Source organism: Mustela nigripes, chromosome 8 (genome assembly GCF_022355385.1).
Source record: "Mustela nigripes isolate SB6536 chromosome 8, MUSNIG.SB6536, whole genome shotgun sequence".
Classification (NCBI taxonomy): domain Eukaryota; kingdom Metazoa; phylum Chordata; class Mammalia; order Carnivora; family Mustelidae; genus Mustela; species Mustela nigripes.
In genome coordinates, this window is record NC_081564.1 from 2081675 (window position 1) to 2105004 (window position 23330).

General features: G+C 48.1%; 1 protein-coding gene across 1 annotated transcript in view; it reads left to right on the plus strand.

Moving 5' to 3' along the window:
- LOC132023740 (transmembrane protein 132D-like) overlaps positions 1 to 23330 on the plus strand; it is a 176745-nt gene that overhangs the window by 10397 nt on the left and 143018 nt on the right. Inside the window, exon 3 of the mRNA XM_059409890.1 lies at positions 189 to 368. Within this exon, the coding sequence (XP_059265873.1) occupies positions 189 to 368 (180 nt within the window). The remainder of the gene's footprint in view (positions 1 to 188; positions 369 to 23330) is intronic.

The following is a 23330-nucleotide window of genomic DNA, read 5'->3' on the forward strand; positions in this document are numbered from 1 at the left end:
TCGCCCGCCAAGCAGGAGGGCCGACCCCGCGCGGACTCGAGCGAGGCGCCCGGCGGGGGCGAGGGGTGGGGTTTGCGGCGCGCGCCGGCCTCGGGGGAGCGAGTCCGGAGCCGCGCGCGGTCGTCGCCCGGCCGGCCATGGGCTGGCGGGCGGAGGGCGCAGGGCCCCGCGGCTGCTCGCGCCCCTAGGCGCGCTCGCCTGGTGCAGCCCGCTCGGCCCCGGCCTGGCGACCCGCTGGTCTGCGCCCCGACGGCGCCGGGAGCAGAGGAGCCGCGCTCGGGTCTCCGGGATGTGTCCGTCTGAGATGGGGACGCCGTGGCATCACTGGTCCCCCGTGCTCATCAGCCTGGCCGCCCTGTTCTCCAAAGGTGAGGGACGCCGCCGCCGCCTCTGGCCCGGGACTAACTTTGCCGGGAGTGAGGGTGTGGGAGTGTGCGTGGCTGGGGTGGCTGGGACGGAGGGCGTGGGTGCTGTGTGCGCGTGTGCACGCGCGCGGGCGGCCCCTTTGCAGCAGGTGCCTCCCCGGAAGACTTGGCGGGGAGGCCCTGGGAGAGACTGCCAAGGGACTCGAGCAAAAATAGCCCTGAATCAGGGGAGGGGGCCGTGGAGAACCTGGGAAGGAGCGGGGGGCTCTGGGAGGGCTGGTCTACAGGTCGGGGGAGGGGGCTTGGAAACCCTGGAAGGGCCCTGGAATGTGCACTTGGCTTTCCGAGCCGGCGCCGACCTGGGAGGAGGTGATTGCAGAGCACTCCCGTGTATGGGAATGTTTAGTGCCTGGGAGGCTGCTGCCCACAGGGCCCGACGCTTAGCTCGGAGAGTGACCCGAGTTCCCCTGAGACAGCGCAGCCTCTCCCCTGCCGCCGTCCCCCAGCTGCTGCTCGCGCCCGCTCCCGCACGGGTTCCACGCGGACCTCAAACCCGAACTTGTCTCCTGAGTTAGGCCGGCAGGGCCCTGACCTGGAACAGCGAGCAGAGGCATTCCCCATGTCCCTCCCCCTACCCACTCCGCCCCCGGCACCCCCAGCCTGTCCCTGGCACAGCCCGGCTGGAAGCTCAGGACGCTAATTCCATGAAGAGAAATTATGGGATTCATGCAGGAGATGGTAGAAAGTACCAGCAATTCTTTCTCCTTATTGATCGGGACTCTATTTGTGCGCGGTTCCCTGCCAGCTCCTCCTTCCTACGGGGAAATCTGTGAGGAGGAAATTGGGGGTTCTTACCAGCCTCCAGTGTGTGCCCCCAAATCCCTGTGAACAGACTTCTCTGATGACATTTTGGAGCTGAGATCTCTCTCAGAAACTTCAAAGCCACTGATGGTGCACAGGGTCTTTTAATCACAGGAATGTGCTTCTGTGAGCTTGTCCGGAATCACGGAGGTTACGGTGCAGGGGATCTGATGCTAGAGGAAGACCTTTCCCTGGCCGGGGCTCGGTGTCGCTGTGGGTTGAGGGAGAGGGAGCTTGCTTCCAGAGTCTTCTGGAGCCTGTGCTAGTGGGTTCCTGGCTCCTAATTAGCAGGAGCAGTCCTGAGGACCAGAGCCTCTGGGATTTATGGTGTGCACAAGGAACTAAAGAAAAGGGTGATGGATTCAGCGGATCCAACCCAGGCAGACATGAGGTTTAAAAAACCCCTAATCCTTGCACAGCAGCCCAGCATACTTGCATATCGGCTGGAAAGCATGCTTTTTATTGGTTGCCGCTTGATTCTCTAATAGGAACGGGCTTCTGTGTTTTCGTGCTGCAGTAACAAGATTTTATTAAGAAAGCCACAGAATAGCTTGGTAGCTGTGACCTCACTGCTGTGTCTCCTCCGGTAGGCACATAGTTCTGTTACTGATTTCTTTATTAGGCTGAGCAGTGTGGAAGAAAACTGTTATTACTCGTGATGCTTGAACTTTTTCGAGTGGAAACCCTGAAAATGTCTTTAAAACAGGGGCCTCTGTGATGTGGACGTCCCAGCGTGTACGTGATGCTCCCAGCCCGGCATGTGACAGATTGCGCGTGTTAAATGTGGAGAGACCTTAACTCAGCCCCACTGCTGGGAAGTGAATCGGTTGTGTGTGGATTTTCAGACAGAGCGAGCTCGGGGCCGAGCCGGGGTCTGTCCGGCAATCCTGCACGCCGCACCTGAAAGCAGGAAACAGTTTGACCCTTCTAATGCCGTGGTGCCGTGATTTCTACATGCAGGGATGGTTGCTTCTGTTTCCTCTGCGCTCGCATCCCCTTTCCCTCTAAGATTCTCTGACACCCCCCCTGCCCGGAAAGTTTTAAACTGGCTTGACATCAAGTACGGACTATATTTAAAAGGATTTTCATTGGAAGCCAAATGCACACACACGCGTGCACAGGCACACACACACGCCACGGTAATCCAGAGTGCCCAGTTGGTTTGGGGCTGATGGAAAAATCAAGATGATTTCCAAATATTAAACATCTGCTTCAGCGTCTCACTGTTTTTACTGTGTTGCTTTTGTTCCTTCCAAATAGGAAACCCTGAATGAACAGAAATGCACATTTTAATTCCAGGCTGATTTCCTTGAACCGCACATATGTTTACATTTCATGAGCAGGAAGTGATGGGTCACAGAGCAAACCCACTCTTATATAGATCTTTTGGAAAACAAATAAAAAGAAATCTTCATTGCTTGTACTTCTGTCCGCAGGGACCTAGAGACGGTATTATGAAATCAGAAAGTTCCTAGCAACACAGTCCTAGGGTCCCAGCCTTTTCTGGAGAATGGCCTTAACGTCGAATTGCCAGAGAGCTTGTGTCTTCTGTGTAGGGTCTAGTCTTGTTGGGAACCTTAATTTTTTTGATGTAAAAAAAATGTTTTTTAAAGATTTTATTGAGAGAGAGGAGAGAGAGAGAGTGAGAGCGCCAGGCTAAGGGGGAGGGGCAGAGGGAGAAGCAGATTCCCCCCCCCCCCCGCTCAGTGGGGAGCCCAACACGGGGGCTCAATCCCAAGAGCCCAGACTGACCTGAGCTGAAGGCAGATGCTTCGCCCACTGAGCCCCCCGGGCACCCCTCTTGTTGGGAACTTGGTGTCGAGCAGAACTGGGCCAGCCTGCAGATGGGATTTTAGGCCCCTCTGTTCATTTGGAGGGAAGGGCAGGAGGATGGGAAGCGGGGGCTGGCGAGACGGACGGGTAAGAACGCTGCACGTGGGCAGAGCGCAGGCAGTCTTCATGCACAAGGTCAAGAAGGTTGCCACCCTGAGGCTGCTTGTCATGACCTTGGCCTGTATCCTGCAGAGTTAGCTCTGCAAATGCCGGTGAGGAGTGGGTCCTCAGAGCCCCGGGGGTCCCGGGAGAGGAGCTGTTGCACCGAGAAGGACTCAGTCTCACGGCTGTGCTGGAAAGTGCTCTGCCGGCCTCCGGCCAAGGATGGCGAGGTTCTGAGCTGTGGCTCTTTTAGCGTATCTTCCTGCCGAGTGTGTTTCTGTGTGTCTAGCTTCCATTAAGGTCAGAAGAGAAGGTGGCAGGGCTCCAGCTCTCTGGAGGGTATATGTCCAGGGAAAGTCTGGTACAGCTCTGGACTGGAAGGAGCTTGGGTTTTCGGGGGTACCTTGTCCAGGCTTTCCGGGAGGGGGGCGGTGGGTATCTAGGAGGGAGCTCGTTGGTGTGTGTGTGAGAGACAGAGAGAGACAGAGAGACAGAGAGAGACAGGGAGACTTTATTGCTTACATTTCAACAGTGTCACCATGAAAGAGCTAGGGAACAAGGGTGTCATTAACTTTCATTTTCTCTGAATAAAGCTAAATAACACATACAATTTCATAAAAGATTCTTCTATGCATTGAAAGATAGACTTCCAAGGATGAGGATCTGTTTAATTTAGTTCCATTCTGAAAACTGAGGAAAAAAAAATGAAAAAACTCCCCAAATACCCAGTTGCAGAAGCTTATACTGCCTTTATTTCTGTCTCCTCTATCCATTTAGCTACTCATTCACTTACTCAGCCAATCGTCCATCCGTCCATCCATCCTTTTGTTCGTCAGTCTGTCCATCCATCCATCCACCCACCCCCCATCTGCCCGTCTGTCTGTCCATCCGTCCATCCATCCACCCACCCCCTATCTGTCCGTCCACCCATCCATCCTTCCATCCGTCCTTCTGTCCATCTGTCCATCCTTTCTTCCATCCAGCCATCCACAAATTACCATATACATGGCTTATTTTCTCATGGTTCTGGAGGCCAGAAGTCCAAAATCAGTCTCCCTGGGCTGAAATCAAGGTGTCAGCAGAAGGTTCCGGGGAGCATCGTGTCTCACCTCTTCCAGCTTCGGGTGGCCGGCTGCCTGCAGACCTCGCATCCTGGAGGCATCCCTACCGTCGTGCCGGCTGGCGGCTTCTGGTCTCTCTGCTCTGTCCTCACATCATTATCGGCTCCCCCACCACCTCCCTTTATTTCTTAAAAAATTTTTAAAGAGGATTTTATTTATTTATTTGACAGAGACACAGCAAGAGAAGGAACTCAAGCAGGGGGAGTGGGAGAGGGAGAAGCAGGCTTCCCGCTGAGCAGGGAGCCCGATGCGGGGCTCGATCCCACGACTCTGGGATCATGACCTGAGCCGAAGGCAGCCGCTTAATGACTGAGCCACCCAGGCGCCCTCACCGCCTCCCTTTAGAAGGACCCTCTCAAACTGAGGACCACACTGTCTTCCTTCTTACTCAGTCACATCTGCAAAAATCCCTTTCCTTTATCCCCTCCCAAAGAAGGTGACACTCGGAGGTTCAAGGGATTTAGACATCGTTTTCTTTTGTGTGTCCGTTTTCCAACCTGGTGTGGGGGCGACATCCTAAAATGATATTGAAACTATACGCTCCTGTTCTGAGTTCCTCCAGGGGCCACACTGTATTTTTCTATCTGGCTTCCATTTCTCTCCAGCACGTAGTATGCTCCTTTGGACATAGCAAGAGCTCAATTTCCAAGCATGCTTAAGACCATGGAATACCGCTAAGACAACCTTGGCCCAGTGGTAAAACGAGTTGATGCTGTTTTCCTCCTGGTGGTTCAACGTGCTCTAGGATATACCTTGGTCAGTCACAACAGCTAATCTCTTGAGTAATTATTGGATTATTCAGACACTGTGCTGAGTGATTTATGAAGATGATTTTTGGGGGGAATTTTCAGATGAACCTAACTGGGTAGAGTTTGTTAAAAAGCCCATCTTACAGATGCAGAAAGTGAGGCTCAGAGAGTATCTAACTTGTCCGAGATCTCCTACCCAGAAAGCGGCAGCATCTGAGTTGTGATGAGAGCTCGCCGTTAGCCCTTCTCTGTTCTGCCTGTGCTTCTATGTCATCGCTCAGAACGAATCCGTTCCTGCGTGGGGCTGCGCTTCCTGATCGGTGAAGGCGGAGAGCCTTCCATCTGGGTTTTGGCTAAGAGCTTCATGTATGGTTGGCGCTTCACACAGTACAAGGGTTGGGGGACCGACCCCTCACCCTGCACAGTACAAAGTCCACTTGTAACTTCGACTTCCCCAGACGTCACTGCTGGTAGCCCAACGTGGACCCATCACGTACACGGTCAATGAGCACATATCACCAATGTCGTGTGTATTACTTGCCGTGTTCTCACGACAGTCAGCTGGTGAATGGAAAATAGTATTGACGAAACCATGAGAAAATACATTTTCAGTACAAGACTGTATTTATCGAAAAAAAATGCAGCTATAAATCCAAACCCGTGTTGGGCAGACGGGTAAAGGAACATCCCGTCTTCTGTTTCCTCCGCCTTAATTTTTCCAGCTGTGATTGGGAACAGTCCCTAAAAGGGGATACGCATTTGCAGCAACAGGCAGTTACAGAGTTTTTAGCTCTTAGTGACATCGCGTTCTTTTATGAATGTGAGAAACAGTAAGTTTTCAGGTTGACGGAGCATGGCTGTGCTGGTCACCGAGTGAAGAAGGTGGCAGTCAGCCTTCCTTGGCGTCCTTGTGTTTGTAGATGTTCCTCGTGGGGGGGACCATCCCGGCAGGCGGACGACGCTCGGGTACACTCTGCTCGGACGCGGCGGCAGCGAGAGATGTTGATTCGATCTCGTGGATTATCCCACCTGCCCCATGCCCAGGTCCTTCCTCAACCTAGACAGTATTTTTCATGGGGGGCGAGGGAAGGAGAGTGTAGAGTGAGCTTAGACGCTGCTGTGCTTGCAAGATGTTCCGAGTCACTTTGCTCCAGGTTGGAGGAGACAATGAGAGATTTTCCCAGATGGACTGGAGGGTCCCCCAGGGGGGACACCTGCCCTGACTCTCCTGGGGAGATGCAGATGGAAACGTCTGGGCATGGGGAACAGGCAGGGCGCTCCCGAGAGCTGCTGGGAGCCACGGAATGTTTCCGTGATCGGCCGAGTGGTGCAGACGTGGCTGGTGAGGGGTGGGGGTCAGTGGCACGGGTGACCCCAGGGGCCCTGAGGTCAAGACCGTGGAGGTGTAGCCGTGGTCCTCATGGATGGACCGCAGGAGGCCAGATGCCATGTAGACACATGACAGAGTCTCTAGGGGAAATGAGCCCTTCCAGAACTTAGACATGGTCCTGGCATCATGGGAAGGGGGCAGTGTTGACAGAGCCTCTGTCCGGCTGCCGGTGGAAATGCGGGCTCCAAAGAGGAATGAAGCCCCATGAAGCAGAGAGGCAGAAATGTGTGTTCTGGCCCCCGAGGCTGGGGCTGCGGTTGGCACTCTCTCAGCCGCCGCTGCCCGCCCAGGAACATGATGAGGAACATGTGTGGGCCACCTGGGTTTGGTGATCTGCTGCTCGATGGTGGCGGTGGCAGGGGGGTATGGTCAGCCTGGAGCACAGTCTGCGGGGTCTGCCCAGGGCTCCAAGCCAGTCCTTCCCAGGTGAGCGTGTGTACCCCAGGCTGGCTGGGAAAGCGGGCGCCATGCTCGTTCTCGCCAGAGAGGGGCAGGTGCCCGGCACTGCTGTCCGAACGCGTCCCGAGGTGGGAGCCATCTAACACGCGGGGAAAGTGGGATGCCTGCTGCACGCTGACCGCAGGGCCCCCCGCAGACACCGGCCAGGGAGGTGCGGCAGACAGGAGCTCGGGAGCAGCTTGTGGGAGAAGGCTCGGGGTTCCTGGGACGACCAGCTTGATGGGGGGTGGCAGAGTGGAGAGCGGTTTTAAGGATTTTTGCCCATCCTTTTCCTAACTGCCTTTTCTAAGAGCTGCTTCTTAAATCTCAGTACCCGTTGGGGGGAGGGGGTGGGAGCGGTGTTTATCCTGAGAAGCGGTTTGGACTTGATCTTGTGAACACCGTGAATTTTCTCAGTGAGTTTCTAAGTGTCTCTCTCTGCTTTAACGCCTAGGACTCTCTGAGCCAGATTTGCTCTCATAAGTGTAGAACTTAGGAGATGCCTCTTACTCATCAGCCTTATGCTTGGCCTTACCTTCTTAGCCTGCCGTGGTCTTTTCTTCCTGTCTGCCTCCGTGCCTGCTTCTTCTGTCCCGCAGCACTGCTGTTTTGTAACCTCCTTCAGATTAATTTTGCAGGGAAGAAGAGGTAAAAAGAAACAATCTCTCTACCCAAGGACGAGGGTCTCCCATTTTGCTGTGTCTCATTCTTCTTGTTTCCTGTGGATTGTTTAAATCCTCGCGTTCATACTGTAGAAGGTCCACGTGATTTGGGTTCTGGACTTTCTGAGCTTATATGTTTATCCAAATATTTCCTCATGTTTTAAAAACCCACTATGAATGTATTTTTCATGTCGGTGTCATAGCTTAAAGGTTTTAGCTCTTGTGGAGCATTCCGTAGTTAAGGTTTCCGCTATTATAAGGAAGTAATTACCTCTGTGCGCAATGTTTGCTTTGAGTTACGTTCTTAGACAGACTCATGCTTATTTAATTACCAGGCCAAAGAGTAGGGTAGACGTTTTGCTGCCACACTCTTTCCTGGAAGGGCTGTACCTTTTTGCACACGACCAAGCAACGTGTGGGAGCACTGGTTCCCTGGAACGCTGATGTCCTTGGTGACAGCAGGTGTCAGCATCCGTGGTACTTCACGGCCTTCGCCGAGTGTTTCCGTGTCCCTGGAGACTCTGTGACCAGACCCGAAGCTCGGTCTGTTGTCCCCCAAAGTGTGATCAGCACCGTGAGTGGCTTTGCCTCTTGGAGGCTGAGGGTTTGGAATGGGTGAGGTGACGAAGTCTGTGGCCAGAGGAGAAGATCTGGAATTGGTCCTGGGAGGCAAGGGAGGACCTCAGTGGGCAGGTGACGTGGACATGGAGACACCGGGGGGTCGGGCCAGGAGGGACAAAGACGACCTAAGAACGGGGTGGGGAGGAGGCTGTTTAGTTGGTGGGGAAGAGGAGGTCCTCTCTGGGATGCACTGTTCTGGAATCACCACCACAGAGGGGAATCAGAGCACAGCTGGCTGTTCTAGTTTGGAACTCGTGGTTCTGTGACTGATGGGCTCAGGGAGCCCCTTGCTGCCTGCCCACAGCATAAATGTTCCAGTTCAGCCTTTGATCTGCCTAGTTCTTATTTATAACCAGCAAGGTGCGTCACCGGCCCTGGACATGGAGGGCCATTGTTTATCTAACGGCGAGATAGATTCCAAAGGCACAGAAACAAGCATGAGATCGACTCTGCCCTCATGGGGTTGCAGTTTGGTGTGGGAAACGGTCCTAATCCTGTTCTGGTCCAGTGCCCACCTTCGGGGCTCCGGGGTCTCAGGGGCTGTGTGCTGCCGCGCCCCAGGGCTACCCCGAGAAGCGAACTCCTGCACCTGAGCCGGCCCTGGAACCCGGCGCCGAGAGATGCCTGCCCATCTGCTTACGAGGACTCCAGCCTCTTCAGCTCAGGAAGGCACCTCCAAAGGGGTCTGGAATCGGTGATACACGTTCCTGTCTTTGGTATCCAGACAGATTCTCATCTTGTTAGAATCAGGGCGTGACACCGTGGACCTTGCAGGAGTCCTGCTGGAACGTCTCACCTTTGTTCTTTGTCTCTTTCCAGAAGGACCCTTCCCGGGCGTCTCGGGCATTCCCAGCCACAGTGTTGGTAAAGTGCTCACGAATGGCCGATTTGCTTTTGTTTTTTCTGGGCGACCCCCCTGCCTTCTATGGTTTTGAAAGTATTCCTGGGGTTTCTCAGAGCAGGAGGCCTCGGAAGGAGGAACGGTTCCATTTTATTGCCCCAAACACCTCTAGATCACTCTAGATCTCTCTGGAACACCTCTAGATTGCTGTGCTTGGACAGCACGTGACAGATGCTGTGAAGGACGAAATCAAAGCAAGTCTTTGGCTGGGAGACCCTCCCTGCCCCGCTGCCGCCCCGAATGTAAAGCACAGGGTAAGACCATCTCCAGGAAGCTATGCATTGTCTGGGGGCGTTCCATCCAAGTTCTGTTTATTTAAAGAAACACTTTGTAGCAATAAATAATAAGGCATGCTTTGGTTGCAGACTCAAAAAAGAAAATCAGAGGTGGCCCACAGGGTACCTTAGTGAGGCTAGAACAGCTCCAGTACAGGCATAAGCAAGGGGCTATCTCTCAGGAGCTTCTCGTGAGAAAGGTTTGTTTCTCATCCACTGAGACCCTAGCTGATGCACATCCACCTTGCTGAGCCGTTGGGAGAACATGGCCCCCAAGGTCATTGCAGGAAGGGGGAGAGAGGGCGAGGGTATCATGTGGGACACATTTATTTATTGATTCATTAATTTTTTAAAGATTTTATTGATTTATTTGTCAGAGAAAGGAGAGAGAGCACAAGTGAGGGGGCGGCAGGCAGAGGGAGAAGCAGACTCCCTGCTGAGCAGGGAGCCCGATGAGGGATTCGATTCCGGGACCCTGGGATCAGGACTCGAGCTGAAGGCAGACACTTAACTGACTGAGCAACCCCGGCATCCCTGGGATGCATTTAAAGTACAGATTTGGAACCGGCTTCACGGCTTATGCCAACATCCCATTGACCAGTCCTTATAAACACGAAAGTGCAGAGCATCACATATATGTTTGGTAAACACTCATGGTCTCTGCCAGAAGGGAGAAGGAAACATACTGGCTCATGTAACCGACATTCTGCGGTCATGCTGGTATCAGGTAAGGCTTGATCCAGGTGCTTAGGGGATGCCAGAAAGACCTAGAGTCTCTCTGCTCCTCTTTAACTGTATTGCTTGTATTCTTAGAGACAGTGCTCCTTACGTAGGCGAGGTGCTTCCAAGCTCAGAATTATGTCTCCTTACTTGAAATCCACTGAAAAGAAAGCATTTCTGTTAACAGTTCCTTCAAAGTTCTGGACCTGCTCTGGATAGGCCACCTTTCTCCATGAGTCTCCCTGGATCATGGGCTGTGCCCAGGAGGATGGGATAGGTGCAGGCTGATGGGCTTAGGCTGTGGCAGTGAGCTCCCCCTTTGGAGCCTCGAGTGGGAATCCACCCAGATCACCTGGTACCATTTTAAATATATTTATTTATTTATTTATTTATTTGGGAGAGAGAGAGAATGAGAGAAAGAGAGCATGAGAAGGGAGAGGGTCAAAGGAAGAAGCAGACTCCCTGCCGAGCCAGGGGCCCGATGCAGGACTCGATCCCAGGACTCCAGGATCATGACCTGAGCCAAAGGCAGTCGCTTAACCCACTGAGCCACCCAGGTGCCCCGCCCTGGGTAACAGTAAATACTGTTACCCAAAAGGGGTCATGGATGCCGGACGTTCACTGTAAGAACAATATTCCATTCTCTGAGTTGTTGTAATTCTAAACCAGCTGTGAAAATATTCCCAAGTTCTCTAGTATTTAACCTTGAAGGGTGTTTTGTATTCCTGCTCAGGTGACAGCTCTCAGTGTTGAAGTTACTTCTCAGAGAAGTTACTCTATCCTTCCAGTGTTTCAATGTAATGTAAGCTTTTGTTTCCAATGGTTATAATTTTTCAGAGTCCCTAATTAGATGTAAAAACTATGCACAATGGAAATTACTGCTGTGGTTAAATATTTGCATTATGTGCTGTTAAAAGCAAGCATCAAAACACGCAATTGCTTGTTTTACAAGCATTCAATATTTTGAAATGTGAGGTCCCTGAAAACCCTGGGAATTCTGTTGGAAGGGAGAGCGCTACTCGGATCACATCAGTTACATTTTCAGGGGAGCAGTGTCAGCATGAGGAGGGGAACGGGGCTTTGACCAAGACCCAGGTGATGCACAGCTCAGCCTGTCCCCCGTCCCACCTGTCCCCACCAGGTGAGCCTTCTGCTTGATTTCTGGGCTTCCGGCTTCACCGTAGGGAATCAGTTCACTCAAAGAAGTGTAACTTGCAAACAGCGATTTCCGAGGTGTCTTAAATTATAGATATCCCAGTGTTTTCATTTTGGGGAAAAAAATAAGGTTGTAGGGTATATTTGGGTCAGATATCTCCTTTTCCTCTTTTACAGTAATTTCCCTGGAATTGTTTTGGATGCAGTAAAGAGATTTTTGATGAGGAGAGGACAGGGTTACTATTCCTTTACAAGTTAAATTGAAAAGCAGGCCTCGTGAAACTAGAGGGTATAAAACAAAGAGGGTGCATTATGTCTTCAGATAGAGAAGCCTGAGGCTGGCCGTCCCTTTCCTTATGTACTTCATTATGTCAGGGGTGTGGCTTCCAGTGGACAGTGTCTAGTGGTGGACTGTGGCTGCTGTCATGATATCAGTATTTTGAAATTGGGAGACTGGCATCAAGATGTGGATTTTCCTGCTCCTGTTGATGGAGGAACAACACTGATATTTCTGAGAGGCGACGGGTGGGCGGGGGTCCTGAAACCACAGTCGTGGGCTGGAGCCGTGTTTCGTGCGGCTGAGCTCTGTGGCCATCAGGGGTGGGGAGTTGTGGACAGCAGTGCTCACGTTCCTGGAAGTGGGAAGACATTCCCTCATTTAGGTCATCTCCCTGTACCCTGGTGGCCGGCGGAGAGGGTCTTGCGGTGGGACCATTAGCTTGAATTTCGGGGAACCGAGTGGTTTTACGGAAGGCGTTGTTTTGACCTTGTTTGTTGGGAGCCGCATCCTGGAAGCAGGATGTGTGTGTGGAGGTGTGAGGCAGAGACCTTCAGAGACAAATTTACTGGGGGTGTTCGAAAGCTTAGGAGTGTGCCGATCCTTAACCTCTTGTACTGTCGCTTTTCAACATAAACGTTTTTTGAGTATAGGTGACACGGAACGTTCTGTTAAAGTGTACCATTCACTCCTTGACTTGATCTCTCTAAATACATAGTTAGGCCACTCACTGTGTCTGTCTGGCTGCATCTGTCTCTCTCTCTCTCTCTCACCTTTGATTTCACGATGGAGAGGTACCCCTCCATCTACTGTCTTCCTGTAATTCGCTTCCCGTAAACGTTCAAATCTCACTGTCGCACAGGTGCAATCAGACAGGCCCTTTGATCAAGACAGTGGAACGGGGCGCCTGGGTGGCTCAGTCCTTAAGCATCTGCCTTCGGCTCAGGTCATGATCTCAGGGTCCTGGGTTCGAGCCCCATGTTGGGTTCCCTGCTCTGCGGGAAGCCTGCTTCCCCCCTCCCACTTCCCATGCTTGTTGTGTTCCCTCTCTTGCTGTCTCTCTCTGTCAAATAAAATCCTGGGGGAAAAAAAAAAAAAGACAGCAGGACACCACCCCCCCACCCCATAGCTCATTAAGAGAAGCGCATTTACAAGACAAGAATTGCTTTTTGTTAAAAATATTATTTATGAAAATAGGAGGCATTTGTGTTGTTTTGCTTTTGCGACAGTCATAATTGTAATAATGCCAACTTGAAGACATTTCTGAGTTCTGCGAATCTTACAGGAAGAAGCAGCAAAAAAGTTCATGTTCCTTGCGTACCCACCAATATTTTTGTCGTAAGAAGGTTTAGTGGGAGAATAGATACGTTATTTTCAAGACGATGCCCTGTTCCCTTAGGATACAGTTCTCAGAGAGAACCGGAACGGAAATAGGGAGTCCAGGAGAAAGAGGAACAGGGCACATTTCTGGTGCTTAATGGGGCCTGTTTCTGGATTTTATAAATGGATGGTGGTGGGTGTCAAGTCATTCTGTTATTTATATTTCAATGGATATATTTAAGAGAGTGATGTAAGAGTTTCATTTTAAATGTCAAGATTTACAATACACTAGAAACTTTGTCCTTAGCAACTGTTGAAACTCTCATGGGAAACAATAGATATCAGTGTTTAAATGTGCGAGTGGGTACATCGTTTGAGAAAGTTTCTCTTAGGAATTTCAGGAGAAATGCTCTTGGAAGACCCTTGGTTTAGAACGAGAGCTCTCAGGCCGGGCTCCACGTGCGAATCAGCTGTCCACATCCTGTTGCCCAAGTCACACCTTGGACCAGGGGTGCCAGAGTAGCCTGGGATCAGACTGGGGTCAGACTGGGGTCAGACTGGGCGCTGGCAGTTTTGAAAGCTCCACCCCCACCCAGGGTGGGGGGGGGGACTCTGTTGTGATGTCACGGCTGAGTGCCATGAAGCAAAGCCATCAAAGGAGGGCATCTGTCTGCGTGGAGGTAAACCAGTGATTCTGAATCCGGCTGCATGCCCATCAGAATCTCGCGGGAAGGTATTTTTGGGAAGTCGTGAATGTCAGGTTGATCGAGGTAAATTTGCAGAGTACGATTCACCTTTTTACCATACAATGTTGTAAAAATCAAGATGTAGAACAATTCCATCACCCCCCAAATCTTCTTTTACCCTTCAGAGCTGGCCCTTCTTTCTGCCCTCACCCCCGGCAGCCACGGATTTATAGTTGTGCTTCTTCCAGAATGTTCTATAAATGGTATCATACACCATGCAGCCTTTTAGGTCAGGCTTCCTTCACTTAACAGTATGCCTGCGATATTCTCCCAGAATGTGGGGCTATATCAGGGGCTCACTTTCCATTACCGAGGAGGGTATTAGAGCAGGACGAGCCAGAGTGTTTTTCCCTTTGCCAGATGAAAGACACCAGATTTGCTAATAGTTTTGGCTGTTACGTGTAAATCCGCTCTAAGTATTTGTGCACAGGTTTTGGTGTGAATGCACGATTCCCTTTCTTTGCAGGCAAACAACTGGGGATAAGCGGCTGGGTCACGTGCCGAGTACATGTTTAACGTGATAAACTGTCAGTCTGTTTTGCAAAAACGGCTGAACTGTTGGGCGTTTATACTGGTGATGGATAAATTTCCAGCAGTTCCGTACCCTTGCCAACACTTGATATTTTCACGCTGTAATGTTATTTTAGCTACTCTAATACGTGTGTAATGGTATTTCATGGTGGTTTTCATTTGCATTTCCCTAATTACTAATGATGTTGAACAGTTTTTAGTGGCTTATTTGCCATCTGTGTGTCTTCTTTGGTAAAGTATCTTTTCAAATCCTTTGCTGTTTTAAAACGGGTAACTAATGTGGGCTGTCTTATTCCGTTTTGAAGATTATTTTATATGGCTTGGGTACACATCTCTTATCATGTGTGTGATTCGAAAATAGTTATGGTTTTTTTTTTTTTTTTTTTTGGTCTCTAGTATGTCATTTCTTCCTTTTAACAGGTCTTTGGCAGAGCAAAGAAAAAATATTTTGAAGTCCGATTTCCCTTTGTCTTTTATGGAATTGCTTTTGTTCTTCTATCTTAGAAACATTTCCCAAACAAGGAGTCACAAAACATGTTCTTCTAGAAATCTAATAGGTTTGGGCTTTCCACTGAGGTCTGTTTTGGGGTCAGTTTTGGTGTTGGAATAATGACACCACAGCAGTTTCAGTTTATTTGCATATAAATGTCTTGTTGTTCTAGGACCCTGTGTTGTAAAGACTGTTAACTTCCTAAGTTGGTTTTCTGTTTTTGTGAGGGCCCTTGGACCATAAGTGGAAGGCACATTCTGGGCTCTCAGCTTTGTTCCCCTGATGCGTGGGTGTATTTCTTCACCAATACTGCCCTGTCTTGATGACTGTTCTTTATAATGAATCATGAAATCAGGTCACGTGAGTCCTCCATATGTTTTGGCTGTTCTAATTTCTTTGACTTGCAATATATATTTTGGAAATAACTTGTCCGTTTCTTAAACAACAACAACAAAATTTCCTGTTGGGATTTTGTTGGGCTTGCAGATAATATACCTTTGTAATAATGAGAACTCAGACCTCTGATCCATGAACATGGTACATCTGTTTCTTTAGGTTTTTCTTTGATGTGTATCATCACTGTGTTATTTTTAGCATACGGGGGCTGCACATAACTTAGATTTGCACCAAAGGGTTCCATGTTTTGGCGTGTTATTGTGAATATTCTTTTTAAGATTTGGATGTACAGTTTTTATTGCAATTATATAGGAACACAATTGATTTTGTTACAGACCTTGTATCCTAAACTAATTTATTTCAGTAGCTGTTTTTTTTTTCTTTTTTTTTTTGTAGACTCTTGGGGGATATTTCACACAGTCAGTCATGCCATTTGCAAATACAGTTTTGGGTCTTTTTTAACTCTATGCCTTTCTCCCCTTCCCTTTGCACTGGCCAGAAGCCCTAGGATGATGCTGAGTAAGTGTGGTGATAACTCCCATCCTTGCCTGGTTTCCAGTTTCACATCATTGACTATGACATTGTGGGTTTCTTGTAGGTGCTTTTTATGAAGATGAGGAAGTTCTGCTCTATTCCTCATGTGTTGAGGACTTATCATAAATGGATATTGAACTTTGTCCATGCCATGATTATGTGATTTTTCTTAATTAGCCTGTTGATATCATAGAGGATATTGATTTTCAGGTACTCAATCACCTGTATTCCTTGCACTAACCCAACTTAGTTGCAGTATAATTTTTTTTCATTGCTTTATTGGGTTTTCTAATATTTTCTTGAGGACTTGTGTCTAAGGTATATTATATTACATTATTATATATATTATAATGTAATATATATAAAAATATAAATAACAAATCAATAATAATAAATAATAACAATAAGTAAAATATATATATATATGTATATATATATATATATATATATTTATATATTTTTTTTTTTTTTTTTTTTAATATTGCTTTTGACTAGTTTTGGTGTCCGAGTCATGCTGGTGTCACAGAATGAGGTGTGGAGAATTCCCACCTGCTCTGTTTTTTGGGAGAGACTGTATAAATTCAATGTCAGCACTTCTTTACATATTCAGTTTAAATAATCTGGTGAAACCACCTGGGTCTGGAGAGTTTTGTTCTTTTTTTTAAAGATTTTTATTTATTTGACAGACAGAGCTTACAAGTAGGCAGAGAGGCAGGCAGAGAGAGAGGAGGAAGCAGGCTCCCCGCTGAGCAGAGAGCCCAATGTGGGGCTCCATCCCAGGACCCTGAGATCATGGCCTGAGCCGAAGGCCAAGGCTTTAACCCACTGAGCCACCCAGGTACCTCTCTGGAGGGTTTTTTAAAGAAGCTTTTAATTGCAAATTTCACTTAGTGGGTTTAGGACTATTCACATTATTTTATATGGAGTATTTTTAGTTTATGTTTTTTTGATGCGTTGGTCCATTGTATCTAAATTGTCAGATTTATGGAAATAATATTCGTTGTATTGCTTTATCCACTTTATCATGACTGTGAGGTCTGTAGTGATGTCCCCGTATTTCATTGTTGTGATAGTGGTATGTTTCTTTTCTCTTTTTGTTCTTGGTCAGTTTTGGTAAAGTTTCATGAATATGTCTTTTCAAAGAACCAGCTTTCACTTTTCATTTATTTTTCTCTCTCTTTTTTCATTTTAATATCTATGCTAATTTTTATGATTTTGTTCTGTAGCTTTGGTTTTAATTTTTTCCTTTTTTAAAAATCTAGTTTCGGGGGTGCCTGGGTGGCTCAGTGGGTTAAGCCGCTGCCTTCGGCTCAGGTCATGATCTCAGGGTCCTGGGATCGAGTCCCGCATCGGGCTCTCTGCTCAGCAGGGAGCCTGCTTCCTCCTCTCTCTCCCTCTCTGTCTGCCTCTCTGCCTACTTGTGATCTCTCTCTGTCAAATAAATAAATAAAATCTTTAAAAAAAAAATAAAAATAAAAATCTAGTTTCGGGACGCCTGGGTGGCTCAGTTGGTTAAGCAGCTGCCTTCGGCTCAGGTCATGATCCCAGCGTCCTGGGATCGAGTCCCACATCGGGCTCCTTGCTCCGCAGGGAGCCTGCTTCTCCCTCTGACTCTGCCTTCCACTCTGTCTGCCTGTGCTCGCTCTCACTCTCTCTCTCTTACAAATAAATAAATAAAATCTTTAAAAAAAAAATCTAGTTTCTTCCCATGGAAGCTTAGGTTATTTTTTGAGACATTTCTTCTTTTTCTGATAAGAGCACCTAATGCTATAAATTTTTCTCTGGGCACTGTTTAGTCACGTCCCTCAAACTTTCATGGTATGTGTTTATTTTCATGTAATTTATAACTATTTCTCTTAATTTCTCTTGTGACTTCCTTTTTGACCCATGTGTTATTTAGATATTTGTTGTTTACTTCTGAAATATTTGAGGATTTTCCAGATACCTTTTTGATACTTGTTTGTAGTTTAATCCCAATTTGGTCAGAGAACATATATGTAAATCATTCATATGTTTGAGTATTTTTTTATGTTCCAGAGTAAGGTGTGTCTTGCTAAATGCCCCTTATGTTCTTGAAAGGAATATTATATTGCTTTTGTTGGGTGGAGTGCTGTGTTGCTATCAGTTAGGTTACTCGGTTGATAGTGTCGTCCAAATAATCTATATTCTTATTGATTTTCTGTTCCTTCCATAATTAAGAGAGGAGTGTTGACCTCTCCAAATAATCATGGGTTTTTTCTGTTTCTCCTTTTAGTTCTGTGAGCTTTTGCTTTATGTACTTTTGAAGTTCTTTTGTTAAGTGCATACACTTAGGATTGATATATATTGTAGGTGAATTGGCCCTTTTACAGACATATACTACTTTTTTCCCTCTCATATTATGGCTTATTTGGAAGTCTTTTTTTTTTTTTCTTTCTCATCTTAACATAAATAGTTCAGTTCTTTTGTTACTCTTTGCATAGTATATTTTCCCCATATAACTGAGTTGCTTTTACATCCATCACAACAATCTTTGTTTTTTAATTGGTGTGTTTAGACAGTTTATGTGTCATAAAATTATGTAATTATACATATATTTGGATTAAAATCTGCCATCTTTCTAGTTATGTGTTATTCTGTTTTTTTTTTTCCTGTGGCCCCCCCTTTGCCTAATTTTTAGTTAATGGAATATTGTTTACAATTTTATTTTATCTCAACTGTTGGGTTATTATTTATACTTTTAAGAAGTCATGGGAGTAGCTGCCCTAAGGTTTTCAATACAGACCTCTACTTTATCATGATCTAATTTCCAAGCAGGATTACACCACTTAACATGCAGCATGAAAACCTCCCAACAGTAAATTTCCAATTTCTCTCTCTTACTGTTAGTTTTATTAGTGTCATTTGTTTTTATTTTTAGACATGGGAGAAACCCACACTATATTGTTATTATTTTTGCTTTATACAGTCCGCTATCTTTTAGAGCAATTGAACATAAGAAAAAATTGGATTCTATATCTACTTTTATTTTAACCATTTCCAGGAGTCTTCATTTCTTTATGTAAATCCCCGTCCCTGCCTGATATGTTCTTTCTGTCTGTTTAAGATCTGCCTTTGCCCTCTCTTGTCTCAGAGGTCTCATGGAAATGCATCCCTCCTAGTGTTTACTTTTCTGGGATAGTTTTATTTTTATTTCTGAAAATATTTTTATCTATTTAAAGGTGTTGCTTATTGTCTCCTGGCTTCTGATAGAAAGTCCACTGAAATCCTCATCTTTGTTTTTCTGTGTGTCATGTGTCTTTTTCTTTAGCTACACTGAACATTTTCTCTTTATTTTTTTTTTCCACTACTCAGAGGTGACATGTCAATATGTGCTTTTTCTCATTTATTAATCCCATTTGGGATTCTCAAGAGTTTCTTGGTCTGTGGTTTGATGTCTTTCATTATTTTTGGAAAATTGATGATCGTGTCTCTTTCCAGATATTCCTCTCCCTATTTTTCACCCTCTCTTCCTCTTGGGATCCTAGTTCAGGACTCCTCTGTACCTCCTGCAGTCTGAGTGCTCTGCTTCTCACTCTTTTTCTTGTAGCATGTCAGTTCCAGTTATTTCTACTGGCCCGTTCTTCTAACACCAGTTCCGCCTTTGGCCCTTTTTAGTCCATGAAGATTTAGTGCACTGAAGATTTCTGTATCTGTGTGAAGTTTTCATTTTCTTACTGCTGCTGTTTCCATGACATTTTCTTAGTTCTGTATCCCTATCAGAATCCCCCGTCTGGCCACGAGGTGGTCACCTTTTCCACCAGCATCAACTTGCAGGACATCTGGAGTCTCTTCCTCAAGCCCTGGGCCAGGTGAGCCAGTGTTCCGGTCTTGTCTTCTTGAAGGACATTGACTTCATGACATTTATGTCTCTAGCAGACTATTTAATGTGTCCATTAGGGTCTAACCTGGAAGGCAGAAACCATGTCAAATGTTTTCCTTGAGGGGGCTTCAGTACAAGACGCGAGGGGAGGCTGACAGTCGACACAGGAAGGGGAGGGGGGCAGAGATCCCCTGCAGCGGGTGTCCTGTCATCTCCAGGTGAAGGGACGAGATGATGCTCCCACAGTCTGGTTTCCTGGATGAGTGTTTGCAGCCGGGGCTGCCAGGAACATAGAGCTGACTTCTAAGAAGCGCCCCTAGATGTAGCATATGGGGGTAGAAGCCGTGGCCCCCCTCCCTTCCCCCCTTGGCCTTCTGCAGGGGGCTTTCCAGCTGACCTGGGAGCCTGGCATGCAGCCTGTGGGGGTCAGTCCCCCTGTGGTGCAGAAGACAACAGGGACTCTCAGGAAGGGCTTGGAGGTGGCAGCCATCCATCTCCCAGAGGTCTCTGATGTAACTGCCTCATTAAGCAGAGCTAATTAGATTAACCACCTCAGTAAGGAAAACACCTGTGGAGAATCTCAGTTGTCTCCCAGAAAAGGGAGGTCAGGAAGGGATGTTCAGAATCATGGGGTCTGAGACCCCGCTGTTTGAAGGTGAGTCTTCCCGCGTGGGCGTTGGTGCCCGTCCAAGCGAAGGGCTTGAGGAGAATGTGTGCCGTTGTTTTACGAGGGAGCTTTGCACCCAGGTGAGCCATCTGGTGTTCTGAGAAGGGGGCTCTTTGCCCAGATGAGCAATGTCTTGTTTACATAAATCAGTTTTCAGGAAGCTTCCTGAAGCAAACAGCGAGGTTATTTATGATTTCACCGTCTCATCTTCCCGAGTGGGATTTCCTGGCACGGATCGTAAAGTCATCTTGACAGAGATGCTCTTCGTTTTGAGTCTCGTTGGTTAAACTTTGTGGCCACGGATGGTCTCGGTTCCTGGGGCACAGCTGGCAGACCCTGACCTCGGTCTGATCCAGCTCCCAGCTTCCCTTCATCACTCCGGGGTGGAGGATAGATGCGGGCAGCCCCACACATGTATTTTCAGCACATGCTTGAAGTGAAGATGTTAGAAGAGCTTCTCCCGGTGCGCCGGGAGGAGAAGCAGTTACCTCTGTGCCAATCTGCAGACACCCAGGAGTCAGCTTTCTCAAACAGGTTGTCATCACTGCCTAGCAGCTCTGTGGGGAGACTGCAGGGGATCGCTGTGTGTGTGTATGTGCGCGTGTGCATGTCTGTGTGCATGTGTGTGTACATGCATGTGTGCGTATGCATGCCCACGTGCCCTGCGTGTATGTGTGCGCACGCATGTGTACCTGTATATACATGTATATATGTTATGTGCACACGTGTGCCCATGCACGCACGTGCCTGTGTGTACATGCATGTGTTCTCGTGCACCTCTGTGTTCTGTGTGCATGTGCGTGTACACATGTGCACATGGCTGTGTGTACGCAGTATGTGCATGTACATGTGCTTGTGTGCATGTATGTGTGCACCTGTGTGCCTGTGTGTGCACCTGCATGCCCATGTGTGTGGTTAACAGGTAGCATTTTGCTGTGTTCTTGAATCACCGTGCCTGCTGTTTGACCCATGTCTGTTTGCGGGCTGACTGCGGGAGGCAGACGGACGAGGCTCTCTGTGACCTTATTTGTCCTGAGCATTTAAGGTTGTTTCTCAGCTGAGCAAAATAGGAGTGGATGCCTCCCTCTGCTAGCAAGCGCCTCCGAGCGTCAGCTCTTCATCAGCGGGATTCGTGGCTCTGACACGTGCTGGGGTTCGGGAAAGGGTGCAGAGATCTCAGTGTACTTCATCCCGCCCTAGCATGCCCCTCCAGGTGTGCTTGTGTCTCAGCCGCGGTGAACATTCCTCGCTCCATGACAGCCCTGGAATAATGGCAGTTTGTGTTCCTTTCCTGATGGGGATGGAAGGAGGTTGTTTCTTTGCAAAGCTATGCCTCGCTCTGGGGCCGGGGAGGGGGTTCACGGTCATTGTGGTGGGCGTCAACCATGTTTGCACACTCAGCTTCCATTCCCACATCTCCTACCATGTCTGTTTCCTTCGGGGAACCACCCCCTTGTCTGTGTCAGTCTGTCTGTTGAGTGTGGGCTGAGCCCACCTCTCAGGCAGTCCCTGCAACCCATCCTCGGCTCAGTGACTGGGTCTCCGATTGGTACCCAATCCCATTCTAGTCAAAGAGAGGCAGGCTCATGACTTTTAGTGGGAACCACCAAAAAGATAAGGTCACACTTTATGGGGATGAAAAGCAGTAAGAATGATGTGTGTTGGGAGCTGCTGGGATCCCCCTCACAGAGTGTGGGAACGTAGCCAGCACAGAGACAGAGAAGACTAGCATGGTGGTGTCATTTGAGGCTTGATCCAGCCATGCCTGAAACTGTGAGCTTCAGGTACATGAGCCAAAAAAGCCTTTTTTTTTTTTTTCCTTTATGCTGATTTGTCTAGGTTTTTCTCATTCACTGCTGAAAGAATCCTGACTAATGTGCTCACCAAAGGACTGAAGTGATCACTCTGGAAATAGTCATGAGAAATGCCAGCCAAACACATAATCTCCATCCAGCATCTCCACCGAGCCTCACAACAACCCTCTCAGTGGAGATCCCTTGCTGAGTTGGCAACAATGATGTGTTTGCTCTTCCTCTGGACTTTGCTAACATCACTAAAACACGGGAAGTTCTTTCTAAAGGGTAGAATTTGGTGATGGGGATGCTAACAGCTGAGTTTAAATCAGCAAATAGCCGTAACTGGGATGGAGTGAATGCTTCTCGCACACTGCCTGCCCTTTGGTTGTGAGAATTCACACACAACATCCGGGACCCACGTAAGTTGAGTTGCTCGTGCTTTTACTTGTTGGTCTACTTTCTGGAGCTCCATGGTGGGCCATCTGAGGCCCGGAGCTGTGTTTTGGGTCTCTTCATACTGAGAACATGGCCTGAGAAAGCCTTCAAAGCTCTCCTAAATAATGAAGGAACGAGTGAGCGAATATGGCCGTGTTGATTAGTTTGGAATTCTCCAGGCCAGAGTTAACAAAATGGCAGCTGGCAGGTCAGACATGGCCTCTGGACAAGTTGTGTTTGATTCATGGAGTCTTGCTGTTGTTTTCTTAGTTGAATTGTCAACATTTCAAATCATAAGAATTAGCATGAGTTTGGATTTCCGGTGTCTCTTGAAGGTTTGCTGGGATTGCCATGGGCCCTCCTTGGTGGGGCCCAGTGACTGCTGCGTCCTCTTAACAAGACACCTGCCCCCCCTCATTCTGATGTTTGTCCCCCACCAACCTGCACAGCCAGGCCCCAGAGCCGGCAAGACACTGATGCTCTTCTGAGCTGTGCCCGCTGGACGCTCTGTGTTATCTTTTGACCATTTGTTCTTACTTTGATCTATGGTTTCATCACCTGTTGTGTCTGTTATTATGTAAATGTTGGAGATGGGCGATAAGAAGCAGAAAAAGAAATGCCCAGCTGAGCAGTCCAGATTCTCATACGAACTGACACCCCACTCAATAACTTAGCACTTCTGGCATGCACACATACATACACACGATGACCCTTTAAGGTCTCATTTGTAAACAGTGTTAGATGTTTGCTTTCATGGGAGGTCCTTTGGGAATAGGAAGGTTAGGCCAAATAGTTCTGGTGCTTCCTCTGCTGTGAATCCATCCCTCCGTCCCTCCGTCCCCCCACCCCTCCCATCCACACACCCAAACGTCCCTCCATCCCTCCATCCATCCATCCATCCGTCCCTCTATCCATCCCACCATCCATGTGTCCATCTGTCTACCCATCCAACTACCCAAACATCCATCCATCTGTCCATCCATCCATCCATCCATCCATCCATCCCTTTATCCATCCCACCATCCATCTGTCCATCTATCTACCCATCCAACCACCCAAACATCCATCCATCTGTCCACCCATCCATCCATCCATCCGTCCCTT